This window comes from Plectropomus leopardus, chromosome 11 (assembly GCF_008729295.1).
Source record: "Plectropomus leopardus isolate mb chromosome 11, YSFRI_Pleo_2.0, whole genome shotgun sequence".
Lineage (NCBI taxonomy): Eukaryota > Metazoa > Chordata > Actinopteri > Perciformes > Serranidae > Plectropomus > Plectropomus leopardus.
The window spans coordinates 1100259-1123202 of record NC_056473.1 but is presented as its reverse complement, the minus strand read 5'-3'; the positions used below and the strand labels follow the sequence as shown (position 1 = coordinate 1123202).

The window sequence follows — 22944 nt, the reverse complement described above, 5'->3', positions numbered from 1 at the left end:
AACTAGGATGGTTGTGTGATAGCTAAATTCCTATCCTAAGATAAGATGGAATTTTTACTAAATGTAGTTAGGAAATAAGTTTCTCCTATCCTTATCCTTATCCTGCTACATCTTTGGAGTTGAAGGATAAGTCAATTAAAATCAGCAGCTACTATGAAGATTCCATCAGGTTGCTTGGTGATGTTGCTGCTGATGGCATTGTTCAATTCCTGCAGTGCATTTTTTGAACTTGCATTAGTCTTAAGTCCGTATGGCTCAGCTTGGTAGAGGAATAGCTCCCGCTCCAAGTCAGGCCAGCCTCACCATGATACAGTAACAGCTCTCCTCCCTCTTTTCATCCACACTTTCAGTTTCGTTTCTCTTATGGTCTGACTGGCTTGTTAGCGTATACTGTCGGCGGAGAACCTTTTCCGGTCTACTGCATTCAGTCCAAGCACCACCCAGCTTTTCCCAGATGATGATAAGTAGAAAAGTCGTGCTTCAGCAGAAGGGGCCATAGTGTTGAAAAACTGTTACTGAATGAGATTTAATTTCATTTCATCCACTTTATTCTCCTGCGAGTGGACATTAGACAGAAGAAGGCTTGGTAGAGGAACAGCTCCCAGTCCAAGTCGGGTCAGCCTCACCCTGATACCAGCTCTCCTCTCTCTCTTTGTCTGGCATAACTATGACTATTCTGTCCTCAATGTGTGTGTCTGTAACTAAATTGACAGATAGCTACCAAGCTTCAAGAGAAAGTCAGAGGCTGGAGTAAAGTTGAATGCTCTTTACTGCTGTCGTTATTCTCACAAAAGGGCTTGTTGTAAAACTGAAATAATACAGAAAAATAGCACCAATTAGTGCATGCTGTTTAAATTACAAAATATATGCACAGACATAAAATAATGCAAACGACCCCCAAGTCATTATAATACAAAAATACCACAGTCAAATGATGCACTATATGCTGTACATAACTTGTAAATATCTTGAAAATGATGTACATAAAATTCACCAGCAGAAAATGACTGCTTACACATGTAGCAAGAAAACTATCATAAAGCTGTCACAACAGAAAATGTCGTAGCTACTCATAGCTACCTTAACTTCAGCAGCATTCACGTGTAAACCAAATTATGTTACATGACATATCAATAAAATATAGAATGTAAATTGAACTTACAAGCAGTGCTTGAAACAAAGAAAATTAGCCCCATGGTTTAACCCCCAGATCTGCAAACTGAAACTAACACCGCAAAAATTTGAAAGAAATTGGCGTTCAACCAACCTTGGAGAGTCCCGTTCAGTCTGGCTGGATAGTCTTAAAATGTATAAGAAGGCCCTCCACCATGCCAGAACAAACTATTACTCATCATTAATTGAGGAAAATAAAACCAATCCCAGGTTTTTTTTAATACTGTAGCCAAGCTGACTCAGAGTCACAGCTCTATAGAGCCTTGTATTCCTTCGGCCCTAAGCAGTGATGACTTTATGAGTTTCTTTAATGATGAAATTATAATTATTCAAGATAGAATTCATCACCTCTTGCCCTTAGCTTGGATATGGCAGCAAGGCCTGGAATTTATTTGAACCGTTTTTCCCCCATTGACCTTCGCAGACTCTCTACTCTGATTTCTGCATCTAAGCCATCAACATGCCTGCTAGATCCCATCCCAACTAAGCTACTTAAGGAAGCTCTACCCTTATTAGACAATTCTTTATTAGATATAATCAATGCATCTTTATTAACGGGCTATGTACCACAGTCCTTTAAAGTAGCTATTATTAAACCTTTTCTAAAGAAGCCCACTCTCGATCCTGAGATTTTAGCTAACTATAGACCGATATCTAATCTCCCTTTTATTTCTAAAATCCTTGAGAGAGTGGTTGCTCATCAACTCTGTGACTTTCTCCAAGGTAATAGTTTATTCGAGGACTTTCAGTCAGGTTTTAGACTTCATCATAGTACAGAGACGGCACTAGTAAAAGTTAACAACAACTTATTGATTGCTTCTGATTCAGGTCTGGTCTCTGTTTTAACCCTTTGCTTATGACATCATTGAGCATCAAATCTTGCTGCACAGAATAGAACAGTTAATTGGCCTTCAAGGAACAGCACTAACCTGGTTTAAATCTTACTTATCAGATCGTTCCCAATTTGTTCACATCAATGATCAATCCTCCACGCATACTACAGTCTGCTTCAGAGTGCCACAAGGTTCTGTGCTTGGACCAATCCCTTTTTACTTTAAATATGTTTCGTCAAGGCAACATTATTAGAAAACACTATAAATTTTCATTGTTGTGCTGACGATATGCAGTTGTATCTATTTATGAAAACAGATGAAACTGATCAGCTATCTAGACTTCAAACATGTCTTAAGGACATAAAAGCCTGGATGAGCCGTAATTTCTTGATGTTGAATTCAGACAAAACTGAAGTTATTGCTCTTGGCCCCAAACACCAATGAAACTCTCTTTGTCATCTAGAGAAACAATGTAATTTCTCTAGATGGCTTTACCTTGGCCTCTAGCACATCTGTAAGGAACCTCTGAGTTTTATTTGATCAAGATTTATCTTTTGCCTCCCATATAAAACAAACTTCAAGGACAGCTTTCTTTCACTTGCGTAACATCGCAAAAATTAGACATATCCTATCCCAGACAGATGCTGAAAAATTAGTACATGCATTTGTCACCTTTAGGCTGGATTACTGTAATTCCCTTTTATTCGGTTGCCCCAAGAAATCACTTAGGTCTCTCCAACTGGTGCAGAACGCTGCTGCTAGAGTTCTAACGGGAAGCAAGAAAAGGGACCATATTTCTCCTGTTTTAGCTTTGTTTCACTGGCTCCCTGTAAAATCCAGGACTGAATTTAAAATCCTCCTCCTTACTTACAAAGCTCTGAAAAAATCAAAACAAAATCACAACTACAAAATCACTGTGCTCTGAAAATGCAGGATTACTTGTGGTTCCCAGTGTTTCCAAATGCAGATAGGAACCAGAGCCTTCAGCTACCAGGCTCCTCTCTTATGGAACCATCTTCCAGTTTTGGTTAGGGAGGCAGACACTGTTTCAACTTTTAAGGGTAGACTGAAGACCTTCCTCTTTGATAAAGTTTATAATTAGGGCTGGCTCAGGTTGCCCAGACCAGCCCATAGTTAGGCTGACATAGGTTTAACCTGCTGGGGGACTTTCTATGGGGGTCAGAGAGCAGTGGGACTAACACTGCTCTCTGACCTTTATATTTAAGCCATAATAGCTGATTAGTGACCCTAGTTTTGTTAGTGTGTATATTCCTGGAGCACAAGTGTCTTGTGCTCAGTTCAAATCCCCGTCCGTGTGACAGGGAGGAGGGGGAGGTGGCAGAGCTTTTGGCCCAATCCGGCGGGGGTGGTTTTGAGTCCGTTCAGACCTGCCACTCTGGCTCTGCTTCCTCTCTCTTTCTTTCTTTTCTATTACTGCTCTCTGGCATTCATATTTAAGTCGGAATTGCTGATCAGTGACTCTAGGATCCTCATTGAGTGCTTATCCTTTTTACTGCTCACCACCTTGGATCTGTTGAACTGCACCACGCTAATCCCGTTGCTTCTCCGGAGCATTCCTGCTCCCTTGTTTCCTCCCCTTGTTTTTCTGGATCCTGGCCGCAACCCTGGCTGTGCCTGATCGTGGTGATATCTGTGCTGGCGCTGTGACCCTGCCTTTGGTTGTGCTCGTACTGTGGCTGCACTGATACTGTACCCCCCGCTCACCCTGATCGTGGTCTTGGTCCTGGTTACGCCAATGCCGTGATCATGCCTTTGGACACCTCCCTATCAATATATGCATGACACTCTTATCAGCACTCACAATATCATCATAGAGTGCATTCGATAATTTCACTCCTATCATTATTGTCATATGACATGCGTCTGTTTCCATTATTGCTGTGCCTCTCTCCCCCTCTCTCCCCCTCACCCCTTTCCTTGGGTGATGTGAGGGTCTAAGGGCAGAGGGATGTCATACCCTGTAAAACCCTCTGAGGCAAACCATGTTTTGTGATAATGGGCTCCATAAATAAAATTGACTTGACTTGACTTGACTTGCTTTCCTGGACACAACAACAAATGGAATAGAAAAGAACTGGATTTCCTGATTGGAATGACTGAACTATCGCCTATCTAAGTCACATGATTTAAACAATCAATAGAAACAACAGCAGAAATTAAAGAAAGACAACGATGAATTACTCACAAAAGCCACAAGAGGGCAGGGTTCTCACAGTACATAACAATGACAGTAGTTTCATTGGGTCCAAAAATTCACATCATAGTAAAGTCAGCTGCCATTAAGGCCTTGGTGACTTGAAGGTATAATTTACACCATTCTGACCCATACCATAAAGGAGCCAAGGAATTGCGGTTGAGGCAATACACACAATAAATATATACTGTTTATAATATAAATATATCAATAAAAATGACACAAGTTGGCCAGTTGACATCTAAAGGCCCAGACACCACAAACCGACATCAGCAATCTACCTAAAACAAAAGCCCCCTGACACATTGCTTCATGTTGCAGTGTCTCAGTCAAAAAGTTGCACATAAACACCAAACTAACAGCAAACCAGCACGTACCTCCTGTGCCTGTATGAGAGGAAAAATCCCCCCATGGCAGCATTCGTCTGTAATCGTCATTCAAAATGGTAAACCAGAAGACCGCCATGGTGCTAGTTAGCCAGTTAGCACATAAATAACACAATCTAAAATAACAATGGATTTTTACGAACAACACAAACCATCAGGAAACGTTTCTGCTAAAAAGCTCAATAGCTTAAGAATAATCTAAAAGTTAATATTGTAAAGTTTTTTCCTACTCATCTTGACTTTAACCCTTTGTTACATTCCTCCCTTCTATCCCTCTTCTTGTGTGCTGGGCTGAACGGCCAGTCAAAGTGATTTCATTTTCCTACAGGCTCTGCCATCACCGACAGCGATTTGACATGTAGAATCAGTTGAAAAAAAGTTGTCTACAGATCACGGTGTAGGACTATGACGATGGATGCTAACCGAAAGCCATACTATGACCAACAGCTGACTATCAGCTTGGAGGGTCATGGCCTTAACTACATCTATGGCCTGCAGTCTGTTGTAAGGCACTTGTTTCATAAGAAATTCTTAAGTGAAAGAAGAGCACTGTCAGTGATCCCAGGGGAGTAAGTTTAAATTTGAGTTGTCCTCAACAGGAGGCAGATGCAGACACAGTGTTTGTCTCCATTAGTCAACATTGTTCCTCTGGTGAAACCTCTGCAGCAGCAGGAGACCAGAAACAGTTGCTCTAATTAGCAGACTTGAGCTCTTCAGAATCATACAGTGCAATGAAGAATTTCTCTATGGCACAAAGCTGACTCACTGTAAACTCTTCTATGTCTGTATCTGCATGCATCTGTCTTTGGACTGGTATATGTTTAGCATATCTGTGCCTGAAAGTGTGTGTGTATGTGTGTGTGTGTGTGTGTGTGTGTGTGTGTGTGTGTGTGTGTGTGTGTGTGTGTGCGCTTGTGTCTGCTAACATTCTGTGGGATCTTTTGCTGTCGCTGTGTATTTCCTTCTCTCCTTATAAGCCTGCATGTTTGGGTATGAATTATGCACTGCTGTATTTCCCTGATAACACTAAAAGTGACAGTTTGTGCTTGCTGATATATCAGCTGTGATTGAAGGGTTTTTCTGGCTTGGCTTGTTGATGACATCTGCAATTCCAAACAGGAAATTCTTCACAGAATCTGAGGAAAAAAGGCTTGTTGATAAGTGAATACCTTTCAATGTTGTGGGTCATGGGATTTAATAGCCTGGTAAGACCATCCTGATAACATAAGCTCAACATTGTGTTTCTCTCTCTGGATCGGTCTGGACACTCTGCCACCCCAAACACTTTCAGTAATCTAGTACTCACTCTGACAAACTCAGCCAATCCTGATCTTAGTACTAGCCTCTAACTCAGACCTGGGCATCATACGGCCCACGGGCCACTTCCGGCCCGCCGGATAACCCTGACTGGCCCGTATGACAGACCTGGGCATTGTACGGCCCGGGCCACATACCTTTGGTTGACTCTGACCGCCCGTGTAAGGTTAATTGGAAATTACAAAATAAACATACTTTCTAATTTCACCTCATTCATGGACTAAAGCTGCACTGCTTTTATTCTGAAGTTGTTGTTTTTTTTTTTTTATTCAAGTACATAATGACGTTATACGTATATCAAGACATGCGTGTGATTGAATGTTATCACAAGACGACTTTAGCCCTCAAAAATGTCCGCTCAGGCTAAAAAAAGAAAGGTAGATGCAACAAAAATTGGATGGCTAAGTATTTATTTACTGAAGTTGGAGGTAAAGCTGTGTGTTTAGTTTGCAGGGAGCAGACCGCCGTGTTTAAGGACTACAATTTGAGTCAGCATTACCAGACGAAACATGCGGAGAAATATAAAAACTTGACTGATGCTGAAAGAGCGTGAACATCGGAAGCTTTGCTAGCTAAGCTGCAAACGCAGCAAGGCTTTTTTACCAAACTTCATACATCCAGGGATGCAGCAACCAAGACCAGCTTTGTGATATCCCACAAAATAGCCAAAGACAGCAAGCCATTCTTGGAGGGGGAGTTTGTGAAAGAGTGCTTGGTAGACTCTGCAGCACTAATATGCCCTGAAAAAAAAGCAGCATTTGAGCAAGTCCCGCTGTCCAGGCGAACCGTGACGAGAAGGATCGAGGACATTGCGGGGAATCTGGAGCTACAGCTGCAACGTGAAGTGCCAAGTTCGGACCTTTTCTCCTTGGCTTTGGACGAGAGCTGTGATGTCTGCAACACAGCCCAGCTACTCGTATTTGTCCGTGGGATAACGCCGGACTTCAAGATTACGGAGGGGCTGGCAGCAATGTGGTCGTTAAAAGGGACGATGACAGGGAGCGATCTCTTCATGGAGGTAAATGCGTGTATGGACACGTTGGGACTGAAATGGGACCAAATCTTACAGGAAAAAATGTCGGACTTTTAAAACATATGCAGAATAAAATGACTGAAATTGACCCAGATCAGAAATTGGTATTTTTACATTGTATTATAAACCAACATGTGTTGTGCAAATCAGTGCTAAAAATGAACTATGTTATTGATGTTGTTACCAAAATAGTAAACTTCATCAGGGTGCAGGCACTGAAACACAGACAGTTTGTAACACTTCTGGAGGAGCATGAAAGTGAACATAGTGACATTGGCTACCACACTTCTGCCAGATGGCTCAGCCTGGGCAAAGTGCTAAAAAGAGTCTGGGACCTGAAAGAACAAATTCGAGAGTTTTGTGAAACGAAAGGCAAAGACATCCCAGAGCTTTCAGATGAGGACTGGATGGCAGATTTTGCATTTGGTGTTGATGTGACTACACTGATGAACGAACTGAACACCAAGCTGCAAGGCAAGGGCCTTTTTGTTCATGAAATGCACAGCCTGGTGAAGGCTTTCATGAGAAAGATACAGTTTCTTTCAAGACAACTGCTGAGCAACACTCTCACTCACATGCAAACCCTGAAAGAAGTCACACCATCAGCTGATAACCTCTGCAGGTACTCATCCATGTTAGGAGCATTGCATGGTGAGTTTTCAAGGCAATTTGAGGATCTCAGAACAATGGAGGATAAAATGCACATGATTTCCTCTCCCTTTACCTGCAGTGTGGATGATGCACCCAGTGATGTTCAGCTGGAACTCATTGACCTGCAGTCTGATGTAGGACTGGCAGAGCACTTTAAGTCAGGATCTCTGCTGGATTTCTACTCTTCTCTCAAGGAGGAGAACTTTCCAAACATTAGGAGACATGCTCAGAAGATGTTTGTTCTCTTTGGCTCTACCTACATTTGTGAACAAACATTTTCAATGACGAAATTTGCAAAATCCAGGTATAGATCCTCTCTCACTGATGATCATCTGTCAGCTGTGCTTCGCATCTCCACTTCAGACATTCAACCTGACTTTGATGCACTCGTTAAAGCCCAGCAGAGATTAGATTTCTCTCACTGAACAAGAAAAAAGAACTTAAAAACACCAAATGAGGTAGTTATACCACAAATGTAGGCATGTTAAGGCACCAGATAGCAGTGAACTGGGACACTTTATCTGGAAGCCTTTTTCTCAAAATCACAGTTCAGTGACAGTTCAATATGTTGTATCTTGCTTAATGTTTGGCGCACAAAGACAATATTGTGATGTCTATAAAATGCTCAGAACCTTTACACAACTTTCCAACAGTATATGAAACTCAAAATGTGTTTTGGAGTGAATGTGACTGAAAATGTTCACTAATATGAGTCACAAATAGTAAAAAATGTTAACATTTTGTCTACCATTGTTTTGAGAAATTTGAGTGAATAAATTACATTTTTTTGTAAGGCAACCTCACTTTTTCATTGCTTAACTTTAACATATACTCTTGCCAGCTTGTCAAAACAATGCTATTTACTGCTTTTTATAAAGAAATACAATTAATATTATGCAGAATTGAGTTCAGCCTTTTGGCGCGGCCCTCCACAATATTTTCTGTTTCTTATGTGCCCACCCCTGCTCTAACTACATAAACAGTTGTTACATTAGACAATAACAGTAGATCTAAAAAATACAATTTTATTCATATTTACCATCTGTTTGTTCTCTTCATCTGTACTTCCTCGACACCAATCCCCATGAAGTTTTTGTGACGCACCGGAGTTGCCAGTAATATTCGCACCACTTCTTATTCTTACTACCAGGAAACATCTTCTTCATCACCAACAGATATAGTTAGTATATCATGTTTTTACCAAATCCAGTCAGAAGTGACTTTTCCACTGAGTATACTAGTGCATACTCCTATTCTTGTTTAATTGTTAATGACTCTTTTTGTGCCAAATTTTCACTTACTGCTGTATTTACGCTACTAATGGTAATGGTTATGACAGTAACTACAATGCAGTCCCTGACTGGTTCCCTATGTTGTCACCCACAAATAAGGTCTCATCTCAAGTCATCACATACAACCACTTTGCAGTAGGTTTCCACCTTTATATATTATGCTCTAGGTATCCCTCTGCATCAGCTTTTGACGTTCTGGGGTGCAGCTATCATGACATTGAAACAAGCTCATGGTGGGATTAGGCAGGACGTGGTTACATTTAGGCAACAACAGCACATGGCAACAAACGCTGGGATGTCAACAAAAGCACGGATGGTTAGGTTTAGGCAAATAGAGCGCTTGGAAATGTGTACAGAAAAAAACATCACATTCAGACAGGAAGTGAGCAAGGGAATCCCACATGAAAGTCCGAGTTTGTTGGATCCATCCACCGCCCCTCCTGCCAGGCCTAGAGCCACCCTTGCACTCCTTATATAACCTTATTACTGGCAGCGTTTCAACCAGACAGTGCTGGAAAGCAGACGAATTATGCGGAACCCAACAGGTTCGGTCAGCCCACATTCTCAACTGATGCCCACTGTCCACACATCATGCTGACGCAGCAGGTGCAGCATTTAGCAGCATTTCTTTACAGTTAATTGCACAGATGTATAAGGTGGGTTGTGGGGTCTGGATTTTTACGGTATTCGACAATTTCTGATTGTCCCAAACCATATTGTAATTTCTGCAAAGTGTTTTGGGCATTAGAAAGTCCAGGCTGATACAGAGTGAAACAAAGTGTTAAGCTCACTCCATCAGAATGGTCTTACCAGGCTAGAAAACTAACACAATAAAATTAGCAAAACCTGTACTATAACCAAAGGTTGTCTCTCCTCTTCACTGGCCAGCTTCCAGCACTGCTCAGTCATGTTGGCCTTGTATTGACATGTAAGGAAGATGAGAAATGCAGTCAGTCTACAATGAACAGTGCTGATATTTTAAATAGTTAAACTGCTTCACCTCAGTGGACCTTTATATGTAGACATGGAAGTCCACTGACAAAGTGGCTTTATGTGATGATCTGAGATAAGCATGTGTTGGAAAGAACAGACCCTGGATGCAAATGAACGTGACAGACCATGTGGCCTCCCTCTTTTTCATTTGGTCCATGTCATTAGGTGTAACATTTTTATCTTGTTCTTTAACCTTTACAGGCTTTATTCTGTTTTTTAATCAGTCAGATGAAGAATAATATAGTCTTCATCTGACAGACTCAAAACATAGTAATAATGATGTAACATCCCAATCATATTATTTGACAGTTGTGTGAATATAATTGCTCACCAGTTTAGTTGCAGATATTGTCTTTACCCACTGCTTGTTTAAATACAGGATGTGCATGTAACACGTGTTGGCATAACATGTGAACAACATATGCTGAGTGCTGGCTGTGTAGTATGATGGATGATGGGGTGGTTTTGCGGTGCTGTAGATGTGATGCTGTCCCGCTGGTGGTCCCTGTGTGGGATAGTTACACTGAGGTCAACACTCTCTGTGTGTCTCTATAAACCCTAGGTTGTTGACATAAATGGTTTCATTTTTTATTCACGGTGGTGGGATTGATTCTTCCCACTGTGGCTTGTGTTGGTATTACACTTGGTTGGTTAAGGAATTTAGTTAAGTCATCTGCAGGTAAAAAGAATATCAGATCTTTGAAACAGTTGGCTCACTGTTCATTGCAGTATCATTTTGATTGTCATCCGTATTGCTTCTATAAATATTTACCTTTGATGAATAAAGTAATTATTCAGAAATGTCTGAAGTGTAGAAGACTATATAATTTATTTTGTGCTTAAGTCAGTTGAACTTCAATATTGACATCATAGCTGACATCACTACATTCATCTAGCTGTTTATTTACAGTTATTAACAATGATAGTCCAGGCTTTGTATGAAGACATTCAGTTCTTCTAATGTAACATTAAATATTATCCTCCGTGACACTACCTAAGTTACTGATCAAACCTTTCAACCCAATAGTTTGCTAGTTCTGCCAGCTGTTTTTTACTACAAATGTTTGTGTACTGTGATCATTTCACAGAATATGAGAAGATAGCTGGATTCATGTATTATTAGAAACTGAAAGCTGACATGAGTATTAAGGGGGATAGCTCCTCTGCCCACCCTGTAGGGACCTTCCAGCTCCTTTTATTACATATTAACCAGCAACATTTCAAACTGACACATACCAATATGAAATGTGCCTTTTTGCATGCTGAAATCACAGATCTTGCATAGATATTTGATGAGTTGGGAGTGAAAATGAGCTGGTTGTTCTGATATCTGAAGCCTACATGACAGAAAACTTAACCAAAAAGAGAAATAAAAAATGAAGAGTGCTCCATTCCATTCTGTTGTGTCACATTAAAAACTAAAAAGCTTCTTGTATGTTTGTTGCTTTACGAAATTGCTTGTCTTGCATTTGCAATTTCTTTATGCAGTTGTTCTTTTAATCTTTTTCACGACACATTCGGCATTTGCCCACATTTGCTAAGTCTAACATTTGAAGTCGAAATAGTCAGCATGCAGATTTTGCCATCTAAAGCAGTTTTAAGGCATCCATTGCATCGCTGTAGAATACATGCTGGCTTTTAATAATGCTTCTTTTACTCAGTAGATTCATTGTAATGTATTTTATTTCTCTTGATCTGGATATAATTTGTTTTAATACTATAAAGGCTGGACTAGGCCAGAGCAGTGCTGGAAACCTGGATGCCTACAAAAATATTACAAAAACAGACTAATCCTGTTATTTCTGCCTATGAGCATACAAGGGCCTATGGGAACACACAGCACATGCATTATACATTCACAAACATAAAAAAATGTACAAGGTTCATTTTGCCTCCAGCATGCTGACATCAGAGCGAGTCAAACACTGATCTCCTGCCTCTTTTTCCTGCCCCTGCTCCCTCCCCCTCCCCCTCCCTTTCCCTGTTTCCTTCCTCTATTCTTCTATTGATCAGTTTACTTTCTCCAGGTCCTGAGGATGTTTAATGGCCGCCCCCTCCCAAGGTTGTCGGAGTTCTCCAAATTGTAGATCCATCATCAACGGAAAAGTTCTCATCATGGAAACCCCCTGCTTTCAGACCGTGCTCCTTGGCCCCCTCTGTAGAGGGTGTAATTGCTGAGGGAGGCGTAGTGATACTGAGACTAGCTTGCCTATGACAATAAAAATCACCCAAACCATGTAGTGTAGCTCTCTCCAAAGAGGGGGGAGGGTCTGTGTTTGAGTCTGGTTTATTTTTTGATTTACTTCTGTTTTCTGTAGAACAGATTTGTGTTCACTTATTTAAAGAGTGTGTGTGGGTGTAGCGTGCAAGGTGAGGAGAAAGTGACAGAGAGAAAGAGAGATAGAGAAAGAAGGAAAGAGATGGTCCTCCACACCACCCCTTACTCCAGTGCCTGTCTGCACTTCCTGGATGGCTTGTCATGGAGCCTGGTGTTCCCCTGCTATTGGCTCCTGGACCGCCTCCTGGCCTCCTGCGTGGCCACCTCACTGGAAAAGCACCAACGCTCCCAGGACCCCTGCTCCTTCCTCACCCTGTGTGTCCTGATCTCCGCACCCCTGTACCTACTCCTCCTCCTCGCCTCCTTGCCCTTTGCACTGCTGGGCTTCATCATCTGGGCTCCCCTGCAGGTGGTCCGCCAGCCCTACCTGTACACATACCGCAGGTCAGTGTGGACCTTGGCTAAGCAGCGCAGGCTTTATATACTATATATATATATATATATATATATATATATATATATATATATATATATATATATATATATATATATACAACTTCTTGTTTTCATGTCATATAACAAATGACTGAGTAAATCTGTCTCATGCCTCTGGTCTTGCTAGTGCTAGTTTTTTTGGCACGGCCATTAAACCTTCTGACTTATCCAGAGTTTCGTTACCTATCCATTCTCCATGTAGTCTTTTGCATAAAGACCCAGACACACCGAACCCCCATAAAGCAACTAGCACCACTGAAGGCTGACTGTTTTGTTGCCTAATGTTGCCTGTGCCTCAGGCAAAAAGTTACACATGAACACACCGCAAAGACCAAGTCAACCAACAGTCAACCAGCACCTAAATTCTGCACCTGCATAAGAGAAAATAATTTTCTGTAATCGTCTTTCAAAAAGAGAAACTGGAAAATTGATAGTATGGATTCAAGATGCCAGTTAGCAAGTTAGTACATTAACAACACAGACAGATGTTGAAACAACAAATCATATCGCTTGCATTTTTTTCTTTGTCTCGTCTAAAAAACATGGAGAAGCTTGGTTTTATTTTGAACCAGAGCATCTGCAGATTATTTCCATGCCTGATATGTTCAGATTCTGTTAGGCTGGGCAAGATACAAGATGAATAAACACCCATTCTTGATATCTTTGCCACCATCTTAACTGTAAGGCTTCCGTGAGGGACAACTTCAGTGAGTGCATCTGCACCACATACTGGCTGCAACCTGAGTGTTACCTGTACTTGCAACCTGTACTTTATCTTTACAACCATATGAAGTTTTTGTTTCTGGTTTTATATCATGAAGAAAAGTAACACCTGCACATTCACCAAAATTAATCATTTTGATCTGACAAACATCCATGTAGGATCCAAACATTGTCTTTATTAAACTTTTGTAGCATGGAATAGATCTGCAGGTATAACCTTTTCTGTTTTTGATAGCCTTGCACCAATGTGATGTGCTTATAATTGCTCTTCTTAAGCTTATTTTCCCACTGTGTATGCCTATGAACTGTTGCTAAGCTAATTGGCTGCAGGCTTTACCTTCATATTTAGCATAAGATTGGTACTACTGTTCTCATACAGACATAACCATATTTCTTAATATCAAATTATTCTTTTCATACATTATAAAGAGCTTTTTGTGTACTCCAGAGCTTCGGATAAATTTGATATAATATTTCATTGCTTACCTTGTGCAGACCAGATAAACACCAGGTGGAGCAGGGCCAGGCTGGGCCCGGGACTGCTGGCATTTGGGAATGGAAGCCACAGGGCAGAAGCTTCTGCTTCTGCAGTGCCAACGTATGCCTGCTGCCCGATTCCCTGGCCAGGTTCAACAACCTTTCAGACACACACAGGAGAGCCCGGGAGGTGGGGAAGAGGATCCGCAATGGTGCCAGTCGGCCTCAGATTAAAATCTACATCGACTCGCCGACCAACACCTCCATTAGGTGAGAAGAGCCTGCTCTCAGGCTCCAATCTGCTGATGTCTAAGCAGTAGTGAAATAATTTTATGTAACTGTTTATATCAGTTTAGATAATTTATTAACTCGTTCTTTCTTTTTTTTCTGTTCCATCCATCAGCGCGGCATCCTTTAGCAGTCTTGCCACAGGTTTTCGCCGTACCTCCTCTCTGGACCAGCGGCCAGACCAGACACACACCACCAACAGCCCAGCCGACGCTGAAACCGAACCCCTCACCGAGTGCCCAATACACCCCTCAGGTGCCACTGACTGCCCTGTTCACCCCTCTGCAGGAGACCAGAGCCCCTCTGACTGCCCCCTCCACCCAGATGGAGGAGACGCGACAGCAGACTGCCCCCTCCACCCTGCAGGGATGAACAGCAGCTCAGACTGTCCTGTCCACACCTCAGGAGAGGCTCCAGACTGCCCCATGCATTCCACAGGGCCTAAAAATGGCCAAGGCCAACATGACTGTCCCATGCATGGGGAAGGGACCCAGACAAAACCATCCCCTGACTGCCCACTTCACACCTCAGGGGTGCAAATCAGCATCAGCGCCCCAGAGCCGGACCCACAGGACAAGGAGGCTGAAACAGGGAACCATCGGCCTGGGGAGCAAGCAGGGGGAGATACAGGAAGCATGACCGCCTCCAGGGAATCCCTCGCTCGGTACCATGGTGCTGAAAGTGGCATGGGAATATCTTCCAACAATACTCTCTCTCACGTCCCTCGCACATCAATCTTTAAACGCCCTGGACGAAAACGCCGCCACGGAGATGAGACATTTGATCATGAGATCTCTGCCTTTTTTCCTGCCAACTTAGATTTCCTGGCTCTGCAGGAGGTGTTCGACCACGGATCGACCACTAGACTGCTTCGGCAGTTGCATCGCTACTTTCCCCATGTGTTGAGTGATGTTGGCCAGTACGGCTGGAGAGGCTGCTGCTCAAGATTCAAATTCCTAAATAGTGGGCTCATGCTAGCCAGTCGCTACCCTATCTTGGATGCTCGCTTTGAATGCTACCCCAACGGGAAGGGCGAGGATGCACTGGCAGCCAAGGGGGCGCTGTTTGCCAAGGTTGGTCAGAAATGTTACTCTACTTTCTCATCATATTTAAAGAAACTGTTTGACATTTTAGGTACTTGCTCATTTACTTTCTTGCCAAGAGCCTGGCTTGTATCTGTCTGTTCACTATGGAACGAAAGCCAGAGGATGGTTATCGTAATTTGGCATAAAAACTGGAAATAGGCAACCATTACCTTAGCTCCTGTACTATGTGTTTAGACAATGGTAACCTTGGTGATAAAATGTCATTCTTCATATCACAAATGATCAAAGCAATTGCGGCACCTGAATGGCCATCAGCACTTCACTACAGTTTGATTCATGCTTCTTTTGCAGTCCTATTATAATGATAAAACATACAGAATTCATCTTGCAGATAAAATTAGCAGGTCACAGTGTAAAGCTCATAAACACAATGTGCAGTCGATCACAGAGTGAGCAGTATGTATGAAGTATGTCCCATTGTTTATTTGTGTGTTTGTGTTCCTTGTGATGAGTGTTGACAATCTGTAAGTGCGTTAATCAGCTCTGCACAGTCACTGTCAGGATGTGAATGTGGATGGGATCCTGTTCCGGCTGGAATGGATCTGCTTCATGTGACCTGGTGCTGATAACAGGTATCTGTATGTGTGTGCCAATCTGTTTGTGTGTATTCATACATGTCCCTACATGTATCAGATCTGATGAGGACACATCCCATCACAGCTTGCATGCTGACAGTCTCACCCTGCTGCCTGCTGACTGTTACTGCAGCGTACAAGCTGGCCTCACCTCCCTGTTTTACCACCTTCTTGCCTATGAGGTCACTCTAAGGTCCCCTGACAGTCTGGCTGGCTGTGAGCTGCCAGGTACGTGTCTCAATGCAAGCTGCTTATTCTTCCAATGGACAGAGAGGGAAAGCAAAAAATGTTGAACAAAATGATTCTCCTTGCTTATTAAGACTGCAAGTAGACCCACATGTCTCACAGTCCACCTTGATTGACTCGTCTGCCCCCTCTCCCTTAAAATCCTCATAGGAAGCATTTTTGTGCAATGCTCTCAACCATCAACTAATCAAAGGAACTCTTAGAGACACACATTTTATTTCATATTACTGTATATTAGGCTTCCTGAAATTGGGTATAAAGTAAATGATGGTATGTGTGCAGCGCTAACAAGAGACCAGAGACTGAGCTCTGGTGGTGCGTGCTGTGCTCTATCATCCCAATCCCACTCCAAACTTGTCAAAAAGCACCACTCTGGCATTGCTTTTACTGTATGAGATTGACACCAAAAGTCGTCGACTGCATCCAATCAGAATGTGGCTGAATGCCATTAGATTAGAACACACTCAGATAGAACCACTAGCGTTACCATCGCTGGCGGATGGCACTGGGTGCATTCACATGCAACGTGCACTTTAATAAAGAGTGCAAGTATGCTTAAAGGGCATTTGGGAGGGGAGATGGATAGGCCCCACAAACAATTGACTTTCTTGCTGAAGTTCCTGTGTGGATATGTGTGGGGTTTATTTCTACACCTTACCATGTGCCTCTTTTGCTTAAACCTAACTATCCGTGACTTCCAAACATTTGTGATAGTCTGCGCTGTTGTGTAAACATTAGGACCATGCTGCTTCATCCCACCATAAGCATTTGTTGACATCACAATGAGGGCATCACGGAGCTTAAACGGCTGACGTAGAAGGATACCTTAAACATAATAAGTAGACACGGGAGGTCACTGACAGAGCGGCACTATTGGGAAGAGCCGGGATGAGAATGTGTTGGCATTACATACAATGAGTTTAACCCTTTAAAACCTGGTTTGACATCAGTTTTCTTGTGCTACATTCAGATGCCTCTTGCAAGCTATGAAACCTGAGCAAACTGGTGTGATTTCTTTCATAACCATAGGGGAAAAAGACAGTGACTAACTTAGTAAAATTTGCTTTAAAAAGGGAGGGGGTATTAGACAATCATCCAAACCAGAGAAAATATTCTTTATTCTTTATATATAATCATTATAATTATATATTTAAAACTATGTTACAGAAAAAAATATATACAGTTTTTTGTCTAATCTTTCTTGCCAATTTTTGGGCCATGTGTTGTTGAGCTGCTTATTGGCTTCTCTCCATGTTTTTAAGAGACATCAAACAAATTTGCTCAGGTTTCAAGGGATTAATAGAAAGAGGTGTGCCTGTATTTATGACAGTTTGAAAAACATACCTTCGGGATTTCTTAATACCCTGGTATACTGGTATACCATGATTACTGCCCAGGCCTACTGTATATTCTGCTCTTGTTGTTGTTGTCATCAGGGCACCAGTGGTGGTTTTTCCCAGCCGTTCATGGTAAGCTCCGTCTCGCAGCCAGCTGCAGCCTCTGATGTGCCTGCTGTTCAGTCCTTACCCCTCTCCATCCTCCACTCGTCTTGGCAGCCTTCCAAGGCAGCATCTTGTTGTGAACTCTCGCTTCCCCTTTGGTGATTCTCGCTCATTACTTCTCAGCAGTCCAGTTCAATCAGCCGCCAGCTGGGATACATCTCATTAGATGCACTTTGTTTGATGTACCTGATGCTGCATTTGTCTTCACCGCTACCAGATACTGTCTTCATTCTTTCATATCAAACACAAACAAGGATGCACAGTCAGGAGTCATTGTTAAACTCATGATCCTTATAATTCTTCTTTTTTTGATTCAGTGTTGTGTGCACTCATTACTGTGGTGCTATTGCTCTTTCCCAGACTTCACCTGTCAGTCCAAACACTGGGGGTGGTACTATAATCTTCTGCTGTAGGTTTTTTTATTCTCTTTGTTCAGCAATTGTAGCTTTCACTGTTAATCATTACCACTCACTTCTTCTGTTTAATCTTAACACATCATCAAACTTTCTGCACAACAAAAAAGAGCATCAAGGATCAGGAGCCATAATGTGAATACACTGAACAGTTATGCCAATCCCAACTGATAAAAGAAGAAGCAGTATGGTAAAATAAACCAAGCATGACATGATGAAAAAAATAAAGCTGAGAGACTGGTTATAACGTGCAACATTTTCCTTTGAAAGTTATAGCCAGTTTCATGACTGCTGTATATCTGATATTTTGAAGTGCACGCAGTTTGGGAAAAACAGAAAGAAAGAAAGCCTTTACTGTCCCTGAGGGACAATTTGGTCTGCAACAGCAGTCAACAAAACCGATACGCGCCATAACAATAAACAACCAATAAAACCATAAATACATCTAATAACATACAGTAGATGTCATCAAAGTTAGTTGTAATGGAGGTTCATCAATAGTTGTACAGCACAAGGACATCAGGGCCTAAAGCTTGTTTAATTTTGGGTTACTTTGTGTTAAAGTATCGAGCACACAACAAGTTTATTATTACAATGAATTTAATTGTTTAGCAGCAATGCCATGGTGTCAATAACCTGCCTCCAGCTCCCCCATGCTATGGTTCCCAGACTAACCTATTGCAATTATAACAAATAGAAATGCTGTTCTTTTTATATGACTGTAGTCATAGCAAACCTTCCTCTGTGGGCACACAGTCTCATAAAATCCCCATGAAAGTATTTACCTGGAGAGCATCAGCAGGTCAGCACCATAAATCCCAGTTCTCCCTTGTGGGGAAGTGATGCAGTAGAAAGAGAGAGAGGGAAAGAGGCAGAGATAGAATATTAATTAAAAAATGTTTCCCTAAAGAGACAGAGCCAGCGCCGGCTCTATAATTAAAGCCTTTCACTCTCAACATTTATCCCCTCTTATAATTATTTAAGTGCATAGTCGCAGTGTGTGTGTGTGTGTGTGTGTATTTCCTTGTGTGTAAATACAAAGTTTGTATGCATTAGTGCAGATTACATTTCAAAACAGGGACAAATTCAAATCCAGCCCCCCCATCAACATCACATGTTGCGGCTTTGCAGTGAACTTCCACATCTATAAATTACCTTCTAGGTATTCTTTTGCATCTGCTGTTACTGTTCTGGGCTTTGGTACAGTGATGTCAACACAAGCACATGGCGGGATTACACTGCATATGGTTATGTTTAGGCAACAACAGCACATGAAAACCAATGCCAGGACATCAACACAGTCACATGCTGGCACAGATGGTTAGGATTAGGGGAAGGAGGCACATGGTAAGGTGTAGAGAAAAAATTTAAAAAAAAAAATGGAATCCTACATTAAAGTTCAGGGATTTGTTAGACCCATCCAGCACCCCTCCAACCCTCCCTAAAGTTTCTCTCACGCTCCTTATATTACATTCTTACTGGCAGTGTCAACCTGATGCTGGCCTTTGGTGTATCAGGCTGCCACGTCAGCTGTCACCAGCTGTGGTGTAAAATAACACTGCAACCCATTTTGTCCGGCCATGTTCTTAGCTGTTTCCGTCCAGGAGCATACCATAAGGATGTGAAAGCTGGCTTTTGATGTCAGGATTGCTCGCTGAAAGCACTGTCAAGGTGGTATGCGACAACTTAAGCATGAGAATGGGCTGCCCATGAATATGTCTTTGTCCTTACAATGCATCTTAAAATATGGCAATAGTGACAACTGGCTGTTTTAAACATGACTGCTAGTGCTCTAGGGACAGCATGAAATAGAAATAAATTATAATCTAGCTCTGAATTCATTCCTTTTAATTTTTTTTTCAAAAATCAATTATTTAGTAAAAAAAAATTGAAAGAGAAGAGTACTGGTAAAGCACCAGACTAATAAACACTATTGAGAAGATATTGCCTATTATGGTCTTGAATGGGACTCAACTGTCTTTGGACTTGGTCTCAATTGACTTAAAAGTTAATTTGAACTTGTCTGGACTCACATGTAATTTGGGCTGAGCTTGTCTCAAATGACTTGAGTCTTGGATTACCTGGTCTTGATTGACTTGAGACTTGACAAGGCCATGCCTCAACCCAAGGTGTGACTTGAAGTCGTCTCAACAGACTCAAGATCTGGTTTGAAATTTCTTGTTTGACTGCAGACTTGAAATGTTTATGTCTCAATTTAAACTTTCGACTTGAACTTGTCTTGACTCACCTGTAACTTGGGTTGAGCTAGTCTCAAATGACTTGAGTCTTGGCTTGAACTTTCTTGTTAGACTTAAGACTTGACATGGATGTTTCAATTACAACTTAGACTTGAACCTGTCTTGATTGATTAAATACTTATCCAGTGGTCTCAAATAGTCTGAGACATGACTTAAAGTTGTCTCGATTGTCTTGAGACTTGTCTAGGACATGTCTTGAATGACTTGATCTTGACTTGATCTTGACTTGATCTTGACTTGAACTTGTCTCAATTGACTTGTGATTTGACATTTTCTCCACTTGATTAAGTCCACTCTGACCAGCTTGGAAGTGGACTTATGAACAGCCCTATAAATGTATGGAAGCAATGAAATGGATCCAACTTTTAGGAACAACTGAGATATTCACTGGACTTGAACATTCTTGGAATCAAGCAACAACTGCCACTTTCATGGTCAGCTACAGGCAGGATGTGAAATCTTTCGCAGTGCGTAGGATTTACAGCACCAGAACGCTCTTTGACTTCACCACATTCTCTAAAGATAACACTTCTGCCGAGCTCGCATTGAGAGGAGTGAAATATAGCAGTGTCTGTGGTTCTGTTTGCTGACAAACAAAACCGCGACTCCTCTGTCACCATGTGGCTTTCTGTCTCCCGTCCGTCATCACAACTGTTTGGCTGCTTGATTTTCAAGTGAAGCGATCAAACTCATGGAAATAATGTGTGGTGAAATCTCTTCTCACCCTCCGTCTGATGCAAAAGTTAAGGCAATTAGTTCAAGCAGCCATGGAGGTTTTATGGCTCAGCTTAGTTCTGTTGGCCTTGGCTGTGAAATAGCCTCACAGCTCAGTTCAGCTTCTTGTAATGAGATTAAGTCTTTAGAAGTTTAACCCTTTAAAACCTGGATCATAATCAGTTTTCTTGTGCAGCATTCAATCACCTTTCACAAGCATTTAAACCTTTGCAACCTTGCAAATTGCTTTTAGTTCTGTCAAATACAGGCAATGCGCAATTTAGCAAGAGACACCCAGCAAATTTCAAAATATAAAGGGAAAAGGTGACAAGAAAATGACCTGAAAACTAGTTAAAAATTAGTCAAAGTTTTTTTGAAATGGGAAAATATCCATAAAACTATAGTTTTTAACTGATAATTATTACAATTATATATGTTTTTTTTCTTTTGGCACTTTCTTTCCAAACTTTTTTCACCTTGTTTTGTTTTTGTTGATGTTGTTGTTGCTTTAATTGAAATGTTCAGGCTATTTTATCATTAGTTTTTACTCATTTTTGCTATATTTTGGTAATTTCTTATGAAGCTGAAAAGTTGAAGACAAAATCAAACCAATTTGCTCAGATTTTGGGGGTACCTCAAACTCATGTCAGCATAATGTTCTGGTCAAGGCATTCCTCTGTCACAACTCCAATTAGCATGGGCTTCATCTAAACTCCATCCTCTGCACAGACCACAGAAAGTCTAAACACATTGAATGTCCACTGGCTCTTGTGTGCATGAGTGGGTACACACACATTAGAATCCCCTCAGGCCTCTTGTCAGTTTCAGGGTGCAAACACACCTATTGAAGCATAGATAAGCCCCTGAAATATTAATACAGAGCGCGGCATGCTGATAAAGAGTGGAGCAGAGGGGAGGAGGAGGGAGAGGAGCAGCAGCAGAAACAGAAGAATGAGCACAGAGTTGGAGAGATGAGGGAAAATAAAGAGAAGATGAGATTTACCCAAACTGACACATTAAAAACTATATAATTTAAACAGTCATTGAATAGAGACAAAAATGTTTTTATATTACTTTTACAATTTGAACAGACTGACCCTTTGAAACCAGGGCAAATTGGCTTGATTTCTTTCAAAAACATGGGAAGAAGGCTACAGGCAATTTTGGAAGAAATAATCCATAAATTACCAAGAAAAAAGTAAAAAGTACAAGAAAATTAACAGAAAATTTAAAAAAAAATTTGGAAACAAACAAAAGGGGGAAAAGTAAATAAACAAAAAAATAAATGAGGAAATGGCCTCGAAAAAAAAAGCTTAAAAATGCTTTAAAAAATATTAAATATTGATTTTCAACTAATTTCTTATAATTTGTGGAAAATGTCTTACAAAGTTGCCCATTGCCTTTTTTCCCATTTTTTTTTAAAGAAATCAAACTAATTTGCTCATGTTTTAAAGGTTTAAATAAGGTGTCTGAATGCAGCATTATAAAAGCGCTGCCAATCCAGGTTTTAAAGGGTTAAAGTAGGCTAAGTGGGAAGACTCCTGCTATCAATGATGGACTGGGACATTGTTAACCACCTCCACGGCTGCAGCTTCATATCTAACAGACAAACCTGACAGTGCTCTCAGTCCAATTCTGCAGAAAAGCAGAGTTTGACCTTGGTTCGACGTTTTGGTATTTCCCAAAATGTCAAACCAGTCCTTTACATATGGACCACTACAGCTGTGGTATTTACTGTGTAAGGAAACAGAGTCATCTAATGGATTTAACAAAACGAGTCAGTTCTGCTCTTCCAGCCCACCCATTTTAAGAGAAATGTAATTGTTGGCCAAATGTTTGGGGGGGGTTGTGTATGGCCTTTCTCTGTATGGTGTACTTACTCTCTTTCAGTCTACAATGTGAGCTTTGAGTTTGCAAATAAAGTCAAGCTAATGAGGCTAATGCTTTACTGAGGCTTTTAGGATTTTTCCTTTGGA

At 41.3% G+C, this 22944-nt stretch overlaps 1 protein-coding gene and 1 pseudogene across 1 annotated transcript in view; both read left to right on the top strand.

The window, feature by feature from the left end:
• The first annotated feature begins 250 nt into the window (after positions 1-250).
• LOC121950066 lies at positions 251-3108 on the top strand (annotated as a pseudogene).
• An 8960-nt stretch (positions 3109-12068) lies between these two features.
• smpd3 (sphingomyelin phosphodiesterase 3) overlaps positions 12069-22944 on the top strand; it is a 37630-nt gene continuing 26754 nt past the window's right edge. The window contains exons 1-3 of the mRNA XM_042496693.1: positions 12069-12615; positions 13885-14136; positions 14270-15227. Coding sequence (XP_042352627.1) covers positions 12314-12615; positions 13885-14136; positions 14270-15227 — 1512 coding nt within the window. The 5' untranslated portion in view covers positions 12069-12313. The remainder of the gene's footprint in view (positions 12616-13884; positions 14137-14269; positions 15228-22944) is intronic.